The 10,375-nt window shown below is 27.2% G+C and overlaps 1 protein-coding gene across 1 annotated transcript; it reads right to left on the reverse strand.

Annotated features, from left to right (window-relative positions):
* Positions 1–3,282: 3,282 nt before the first annotated feature.
* Positions 3,283–5,801, reverse strand: LOC110230372. The gene is made up of 2 exons (XM_021033063.1): positions 3,834–5,801; positions 3,283–3,733 (listed from the first exon to the last, which is right to left on the reverse strand). Exons 1-2 carry the CDS (start codon positions 3,903–3,905, stop codon positions 3,353–3,355), a joined length of 453 nt encoding a protein of 150 aa, XP_020888722.1. The 5' UTR covers positions 3,906–5,801; the 3' UTR covers positions 3,283–3,352.
* Positions 5,802–10,375: the final 4,574 nt, after the last annotated feature.

Below are 10,375 nucleotides of genomic sequence, written 5' to 3' on the forward strand. Positions count from 1 at the left end.
TCTCATGGTGGAGGTTACATTTAAATATTAATTTACTATAATTTATTTCATTATTATAAGAATAGCACAATACGACATACCATTCTCAAATCTCAACATGAGAAACCCAACATCCATCAAAAACCAAAATACATGAGGTTTTTTGTTTTTTTAAAAGTGTTATCTCTTCCTTTAATTTGATGCTTTAAATTTAATTTTATTGGTTTCTAATCTTTTTTCCTCATATGTTATTTTCTTTTGTTTTTATGTCATTTTTCTAAGTATATTTCAGTCCATAATGTCATATGTTATTACGTTTATAATGGTAAGATATGTTGTGTATATTTGAATTCTATTATTTATGATCAGAAAATAAAGAAATTATTTCCTAATATAAATATGTTTTGTGTATGTAGACTATATTGTTAAAACTATTTCTATATGGTGATGAATTTTGTTTAGCTAACAATTCTAAATAGGTGACAAGTTTTCACAATCACTAAATACAATTTAAAAACTCATATAAAAATAGTTTTAAAAGTTATTCTACACATATATAAAAGTTGCTCTTTTTTTGCCAAACATGAGGCATATTTTTCTTCTTCCTTTAAAATAAATTATTATGAAATTAATTTTCTGATTAATGCGGTATAAATTGAAAAACAAATAACGATCTTCAACTTAGCAATTTTTAATAATTACTCTGACATCTTATATATATATATTTCCTTTTTACTGTCGTTTTAAAATCGAGAATTAACATATATAAGATATTCTAATATTTTTTTTAATTGATATGTGCCCTATTTTTCTTATTTTGTTTTTTTTTTCACTTTCAAATAAATAATGAACATCCTTACATCCTGTTATTAATAAATGAAATGGATGCAAGAGATATAAACGATAATTTAACATAACATCCATGTTATAAATATTCCATGTTTTTATTTCTTTTAACGTATATTTAATATTTTATACTACTTGAAAATTTTCGTAAAATATCGATTAAATATTTTTAATAATATCTTACATCATTAGATTTCTATTAAAATTTACAATTAATGTATTGTCTTTACATTTTCTTAGCTTTATAACGGTAGTCCATCATTATTTTGTAGAACTTTAATTAAAAATTTTGTTACCCTCTATAGATACACATAAGTTACAAAACATTTAACTACATTAATTTACAATTTATTACAAATTTAGGAAAAATGTGAAACTCAAGTGATAATAAATTATTTTATTAAATTTATTTAGTTACTAGGATTTAAGAGTACTTTTTTGTTTTCTATAATTGTGGTATAAATTCTATTTATGATGATAATATTGTAATAATCAACAAGTATTTGACTTTAAAGATAACAAAATATTATCACAACTCTCCAATTTTTTCACTTCTTGTCCACTGTCCTCCTTTTTTTTTTTTTTGACACAAAGCCCTCTCATTATTTTTCTAATATCCCTGGAAATGTTAATTCACAAGCTTTTCAAATATATTAATATTGTTGTGTCAAATCATATGATTCATTTAAACATGTAAATTACAACTTTTTAAGTCATTATAGAGAAGAAATAAATTGGAAGATTTTTTGGCTAATATTTTTAGTGAATAATCTAGAAATTTTTTTGTTAATACTTTCTTTATAATTAACTACATAAGGACCCGTCCGATGGACGGGTTTCTTATTTTTAAAATAAAGATCACATTTAACAAAAAATTAATTAATAACGTTGTAAGCAGAAATTTTCTTTCAAAAGTAAAAATAATATTTACTTTTTCACTGTTGCATTATTTTTTTAACCACTAAAATTATTAATTCAAAAATATTTCGAGTGAAAGATATATGACTTAACAATAATTCATGGTATACTTATATGAAGAACAAAAATTAAAAATATTCATCATAAAGTTGGTGAGTAAAACCAAAGTGGTGTTTAATTAGGCACGTTAAAAATATAAAGATGATAAATCGACTAAATTCTTTAGCCTTCCAAGCTAACGTTGCGTGTTCGATTCTATATACTCGATTGCAATAACTTTTTGATCAATCAATAAAAATTGATAAATTCAAAAAATTAAATAGCACGATGATATATGAAATCTTATATAATTCAAATATGAACATAGAAATTGAAATAAACAATTTTGAAATAGTATAATTAAATTCAAAATATCAAAAAATGAAAAAAAAAAAAGCATATATGTTTCTAACATATTCAAGAATTTCAAATAAAATAATATAAAACTTTACTTAAAATCATCACATATTTTTAATTAGAAAATAATATTGATATAAATAATGTAAATTGTAATTTAAATCATGACACATGTCGCTATCTTAAATCATTAGAACTATGATATATTATAAATCTTATATAATTTAAACTAAACGTAGAAACCAAAATAAGTAATTTAAAGATACAACAGTTAAACTAAAAATAAAAACAATTATAAAAACGATGATATATGAATCTTTGATAATGTAAATATGAAAATAGAAATTGAAATAAACAATCTAACTATACTACAATCATAATTGAGGACAAAAAAAAACAGTTAAGTAAAAAAATATTACAAAAAGAAAAAAAAATTGATCTCACATATTTCTAATTGAAAAAATAAACTCAAGTAAATAATATGAGGATTAGTTTAATTAAATCATCACATATTTATAATTGAAAAAGAAATTGAAATAAATAATATCAAATTTAAAATAATATACAATAACATATGTTTCCTTTTTAATAAATTTGCCTGATTTTTTTCTTTTTTTAATTGAAATATAAAAGCATATAATTTCCTTTTTATTATCTTTTGACATTTTTCCACTCATGGAAAATTGTTGGAGGGTTTTGCTTAGTTTTAAATTTTTTTATAGAAATATGAATTATTTACAATTATTCTTATAATTATCTTTTACAATTTTAAAATTATTCAAATTTGTAATTACTTTCAATTATCTTCTATTTTGTTTTAAAAAGGAAATTTTCTTTTACACGTGTCAAAATCTAAGATCGATAGATTTGTCACGTGTCACGATCATATGAGTTATTAACTTTGAAAACCATACTTTTTATAATAAGATACAGGTTCTCATATTTTTTAGGTTAAACTAATGTACTTTTTTTACGATAAAATATATTCAAACTATTTCCACGCATAGCGTGAGTCATTTTCTAGTAGATATATAATTATTTATATATATATATATATATACCATAAAAAGAATTAAAGTTTAAGTGAAAATGCTCTAAAAAACAATAGTAAAAAAAAAAAAAGTCTACATAACACTAAAATATAAAATCAAATAAGTCTTACGTTAAATTTCTAACTCTCAAAAAAATGAAAACATAATGACAAAACCAAATTTTAATCTTCCAATTCTTCTTCTCCATCATCTTCTAGAATCTGTTTGTCGTCCGACTCACAATCAACATCAAAAACTTCTTCTTCATCATCGGATATGAAATCTTCTTCAACTAGCTCTCTAATTTGATCTGCTTCAGTTGTTGATCTAAATGCTTCTTCTTGACCAATATCAACTTCTAAACCAAATCCCGAGTCCTCTTCATCATTAGAAATCCCATCAACAATCAATGATTGAGCATAGGTAGCATGATTCGCAACCAATATATCAACATTTTTCTCTCTTTGTTTCTTCTTTTGGTTCATCAATCTTAAATTGAATTGGACATACACAAGATTGTTCATTCGACTTACGTCAAGTCGGTTTCGTTTCTTTGTATGTACCTACATGTAAAAATAGCCACAGTATAAATTTAATGAATTGATGAACTATATGCACCAAATTGAAAAGAACTGAAAAGTAAAAAGTATAACAAAGTCTAACCCCATCAAATGTACTCCAATTTTGCTCACATCCAGATGAACTTGTAGTCAAAGACAGAATTCTCTTGGCCATTTTTGCTTAATTAGGAACTGCATTTCCATATGTTTCCCACCAATAAACTGAAATTATAAACCAATATAAATGAACAAAGTAAATAATAAAACTCAAATTATTCAATAGAAGAACAAAGAAATGTGAAAGTTTTAATGAAGAGAAAAAAATACCTGGATCATAATCCTCCTTCTTGCAACCTAAGATGGCCCATTGTTTTCCAAAATTCCCTTCTTTATTTTTGTAAATCGCCAATTCAGAATTGATGACTTGACATTGTGTGGTGAGATCATTTGGAAAAAAAACATCCACACACTTAAAGATTGCGTTTGATATCTCATCATTGGTCACTTTGCTTGAATCGTTGTAGAAGTAGTATGGGTTCAAGAGATAACCTGTCAAATGCAAAGGATTGTCAAGTCGACCCATAATCCTTTCTTCGATGATATTCAATATCGGCTTCACATTTTTTTCCACATTTTTCAATCCATCACTTATATCTTTCTTTGCTACCATTAACTCTCCATGCAAAAATCCCATTGTAGGCTTTTTATCTCCAATGGTCCAAAAATTTTTAAGCACATTATCACCCCATTCCAAAATTTAACACTCATCACCGTGTTAAATGCCTTTACTCCTTTCGAAAGTTTCGACCATTTGCATTTTCTCCACTCACTGCTAGAAAACATGGCTGTTAGTTTATCTCTCTTGTCCAAGAGACTTTGCAAAGTAAGAAACGATGATGCAAATCTAGTAACTCCAGACCTAACGATATCTCTCTTGTTTGTGAATGATCTCATCATCGCCAATGTCTTATGATGAGCATATATCAAGACTGTGAATTCTTTTGCCATTTGAATTGTACTTTTGAACATTGGGAGTCTTGATATGCTTTCAAGCATCAAATTGATGGAGTGAGTACCACATGATGTCCAAAAGATACTTGGCTTGATCTCTTTCATTATCTTTGCAGCAGACATATTGTTAGTGGCGTTATCAGTTACCACTTGAACTACATTCTCTTCACCAATCTCCTCAATGCATCCTTTAACATACTCAAAAATATATCCACCTGTATGAGCCTCATCTGAACTCTCTTTAGAAGAGAGAAACATTGTACCTCCTTTATAATTAACACACAAATTCATGATACTTCTCCTCTTTCAATCCGACCAAGCATCTGTCATAACCTTGCACCCATTCTTCTTCCACTCTTCTTCTTGCGGTTTCAGCAAACCATGAACTCTATCAACCTCTTCCTTTAGTAAAGGCTCTCGAAGTTGGTATTGACTTGGTGGTGTGACGCCTGGACCAAATTGTCCTAAAGCTGTAACCATCATTTTAAACTCCTCGTTTGCGATAGAGTTGAAAGGAACACCTGAAGCATACACCCACCTAGCAATATATTGTTGAACCTTATGTAGCTTCTCCTTCCAAAGAGCATCATTGATATTTTGTTGCCTAGTTGGAAGAGGTCTAGATTCTGGATTGATGTTTGTTGCAAACTTATCCATTGGACCAAGTGTCCTTTGCATCTTTCTTCATCCTATTTCTTCAAGTTCAATCTCATCATCCATATCTCCATTGTCATGAACCATAATTGACTGTCGCAACTCATTATCTGCAATTACCTTCTTCTTCTTTCTTTTCTTTACTTCCTCGATAGCATTCTTGCACTTTTCTTGATCATCCTTTGATGATTTTGGACAAGCATAAACATTTCCAGGAATTTTGTCAATGTGTTCTTTGATCCTGTACGCACCTCCTGAAAATTCTTTCCCACACAATTTGCATTTGACTTTGTCAAGATTCTTCAGATCATACAAAATTCCATAGTACCAAGCAACATCATTCGAGTTTATCTTCAAAACTGTTGAATCTGATGCTCCACGAGGATCCACATTCGAGCTAGAAGCCATTAGAACTTGAATAATTTCTGAAAAAATGACAAAAGATTGATTCTAAGAATAAACGAACTTCAGTGATGACTACTAACTTTTGATTCTGAATTTTTTATTAATCGTTGCACGATCTCTAAAGGTAAAGACAAAAGTTATAATACTATTTGTCTATTTCGTTCAAAAAATTTTGACTTCGAAAGAATTATATTTTTCAATATGAGATGCAGGAGAAACAAGACACTAAAATAAATAAACTAATAGTAATATATAATAAGGCCAAATAAACATATATCATATATCAAAAGTCAGAACAACAGATTGAGAGGAAAAAAAACTGAAGATTCTCTGTTAATAGGATGAACATAGAGAAATTGAAAAAAAACCTAAGCATCACGAACGATGAAAATGTTTAGGCAGTTACTGTGTTTAGGGTTTTTTCTACTAGTCTATTTATCGGTTTAATTTAATTAAGGTACACCATTACTTTTTTCTTTATTAACTAAAACAAAGTCGTTTAGTGAAATAGTAAGCAAAAAAAAAAAAGAGTCACGTATATACACTAACTGTATAAATGCCCGTATCGGCGCCGTACATACCGCCGTATTAATCCCGACCGTATATGTCAAACGTACAGCTCAAATACAGTACAATACTCTACCGTATAGCATATAATCACCGTATATACGCTACCTAGATAATGAAAGAGATGAAGCCAAGTATCTTTTGGGACATCACCCTAAACATATTTTGCTCCAAATTTTAAATGTACATAATACATAAATACACATGTATTTAATTCTTTTGGAACCGTATAATTTTCCTTTAATGAATCAATAGAATAGTTATGTGTAAACTAAGCTAGTAACATAATTATTTGTGAGTAAAAATAAGGATTAAAATCATATATATAAAAGTTCGCTAACTCTCTCCATATGAGTGTCACATCATCACACAAGAAAATGACATGTGTCCTTCTAAATTATTTAAATAAAAAAATTAGCCAAATTAAATGAGAAAAAAAAATAATAGTTCTTCACATTAAATCATCCATCAATCCTCGTACTCTTAACTTATTTCTTTAAAATAAAAATAAAAAAATTAGAAAATTATGTTACTAAATCAAGCACTACTTTCATTGTTTTCATCTTATTTTACAAATTTTTTTTTTATCAAGAGTCACTATTCGATAATGACTGAAAATTTATTTGTGTTATAATTTAGTTGTTTGCTACCTAACTTCTGATTAGTTTAGTAATTTTAACTTGAGTCTTTTCTCGTTATTACGTTTTGTGGTTCATATACGACTTTTCATATGACATTTTTTTTTTCATTTTTGTGCCTTATTGTAATTTGGTTACATTTACATGCAAGTTTTTCAAGTAATGGGTCTTTAAGACGTTAGGTATACCAAAAAATTTATGACACGACCATTTCTCTTATATAGCTATATGTAATGGCAGAAAATGTAAATGTGTTGAATTAAAATGACACTTTAGTTTTTGTCTTTTTTCTTATTTTTATATGAAAACTATTGAGATCTTGTTCAACTTATGTCAATCGAGTAATTAATTGTGAGTCTATCACGATATGCCTGGAGTACTAGATCATGAGAGTACATAAAACAAGGAATTGCTTAATTATGATCAAGTTACGCAAGTTTCAAATCACACAAGTAACATAATTACATATAATTATATCAAAATATTTTATATTGTTGTTGTATGTATTCGTAATAGTGAAAAAAAAGTTTAGGATCTTAGATATATAAATAATCTTATTTATACATGAAAATATATAAATTGATATTTTAAGTCAAAAATAAATTTAAACATAAAAATTGTAACTACATAAGATGGATCTAATTTTAATAACTATACAATAACAAAAAAAAAACATAAATTAGCAACAAAACAATCAACATCATTTTTTCTTAACAATTTTCAAAGCAAACCCACGCTACGCGTGGGTATTCATCTAGTTGTATTAAAGGAAGAGCCAACATACATAAGAAAAGCAAGTTTGAAGGTCTGACATTTTCTTCACTCCAGCCTCCGAATGCAGAAAGCATATTGGGCAGAGCGGATCAACCAGGTTTGGCGGATCAAACAGAACAAAAACGGATCAAACAGATCGGGTAGTACAAGTGCAGATCAAGAAGTTCGAACGCTTCAAAATATATGTTGAATACTGACTTCGGATAAAATGTTATGGATCAAATATTTATATAGTAAAAATAGAGATTTTATTGAAATAATATTTTGATTTGAACATTATATTAATTTTATATTGAATTGCTTTATTTTAAAATTTCTAGTGTAAGTATAAATAAAATAATTTATATCTACCAGAATTGAAAAACATCAAATAAAATTTGTAATGGCCTATTTGAGCAGAGAGCTTCCTAATATAATATTTTTCATATGAATTGAAACATACATGAATCTGTAGCCGTGACCAACCCTTTTCATATCTTTTGTCACTATAAGTCTATCTTCAGAACTGATGTGTTATAGGAAGAAAATAGTTCTCTTCAAACGATTCGCGTTATTTAGAATGTATTTCGCAAATCTAGACAATCATCCTATCCGAAACGAAATACTCAATCCAAAAACCTAACTATATATATTATTATGGTTTAAAGGGATTCTATTTTTCTATATATTCTTTTTTGTGCAAATCATTTTTCTATATCCTAGCTAAAACCAAAATAGTTCTAAACTAATTGTTTTTTTTGTAAATTATAAATAGATTTATAATTTTGAATAAAAAAACCAAAACCATAACAAATTATAAATTCTAGATTAGGATTTAGTTTGGATACTATTTTCATAAAATTAAAACAAACTGAAACCGGATTGAACACTCCTCGCTCACCATAGATAAAAAAAACTATACAACAAAATGGATTAACTGGTTAAAAAAACATCACCACCTTCTCTGCTACAGTAATCCTCCAAAACCCTAACGTCCACCTTCTAATTCTGTCCTCACCGCCGTCAAATGCATTCTACCGCATCCGAATTCAACTTTCACCGTCTGCGTTTGATAAAGATTTAATAACAACACATATAATTCTCCAATGAATATATGGTTAGTTTCTTTGTATGTTTTAGGGTTTTGTAACTATAAGCTCCAAAACTGATGAAAATTGGAGTACTAATTTAAAATATTTGAATTACATATATTTTATATCTTTATTCATATTTCGAAAGATCTAACCTCTTTTTATCATGATACTTGAAAATAATTTATAGATATTTTAATGCATTTATAATTTCTTTTTAAAAACATGTTCAAGAACTTGTTAAACCAATATTGCAACTTTATTTTCATATAATTGTTTTTAGTATGTATAGTTTATGTAAAATATTTTATTTAAAATTAAAGTTTCTGCAATAGAAATATTTTATTCGCACTGCATGTTCCGCTTTCTCCATTCATTACATATTTTGAAGTGTTTAAACCGCTTGATTTGTACTTGTACTGCCAGATTTGCTTGGTCCTCTTTAATTCTATAATTCATACACTTGATCCGTTTTGTCTGATATATTTTCTCCATTCAGAGTCATGGTGTTTTTACTATAGCATGCAGATCAATGGTTTTCTTCACAAAAGGCTTGTGTGAAGATTACTTTTTTATTAATAAAATTTTGCAGATCAATTTTATCATCTTGAATAGTAGACACAAAAACGTTCGTCCTCCTATGCATAATATTCACTTTTGCTCTGCTCTTCCATTTATAAGTTAATTACTAATAAAAGCAAACGATTCTGCTCTATCTATATATATATATATATATATCTAATAAGATTTTTAGATTAAGTTTGGATTCATTTCATAATACTTTTAGCAATTATGAGTGAGTTCAATTGATTTGAAATGTTAAAGTTCAAACTCAATACGCAATTAGGCTTTTAGGTTTGTATTGCTGAAAAAGAATTTAAAGTATAACAGAAATTTATTTTGATTTGATTCACTTAAAATTAGTCCGCATGAAATTGTCTTCCGGCTTAAACTAGAGAAGTCTAATTTGTTAAATATCCATTTGGGAGTTTTTTTTGTTAACATATCTTTACTTGAAGGGTCTAAAATGTATCTATAAATATTTGAGGGTTTGTTTTGCTAATAATTTAGTTGAGAGGTTTTAAATACTTTAAATACACTGATTAAAACTTAAGGGTTTTACTCATTTAAATCTCTTAGTTAAGGGTTTTTTACATTAATAATATAGTTGTGGCTTTTAAAATGATCTGCTGATACTTGAGGGTTTTTTTTATATATTAAAATCCCTTTATTTTTAGATTGAAAAGATTAATCTAGTGATGTAATGCCCAATCAAGGACACTTTGATTGAAATTCTCCGAAATTACGAACTAGTTGGACATCACTTTAAACAAAAATAACAAAAGAAAATGATTCAAAGGTCCATAATTCCATAAACTAATAAACAAACAAAATTTAAAAATGATAGAGATCAAAGGTGATAGAGATCAAAGGTTGTAAAGGTCATCATTCTTAAAACAAACAAAAAAACACAAGTTCAAAAAATTGAATATGAAATTTAGAACATATACCAACCAACTAGAAGT

This window comes from Arabidopsis lyrata (assembly GCF_000004255.2).
Source record: "Arabidopsis lyrata subsp. lyrata unplaced genomic scaffold ARALYscaffold_3, whole genome shotgun sequence".
Taxonomy (NCBI): Eukaryota; Viridiplantae; Streptophyta; class Magnoliopsida; order Brassicales; family Brassicaceae; genus Arabidopsis; species Arabidopsis lyrata.

What these genes read in the sequence shown, in the direction of transcription:
- LOC110230372 (XM_021033063.1), bottom strand. Translation starts at nt 3,905, where the DNA reads ATGGCCAAGAGAATTCTGTCTTTGACTACAAGTTCATCTGGATGTGAG. An exon ending in ATTGGAGTACATTTGATGGG is followed by an intron (nt 3,734 to 3,833) that starts GTTAGACTTTGT and finishes TTTTACATGTAG; the next exon opens with GTACATACAAAGAAACGAAA.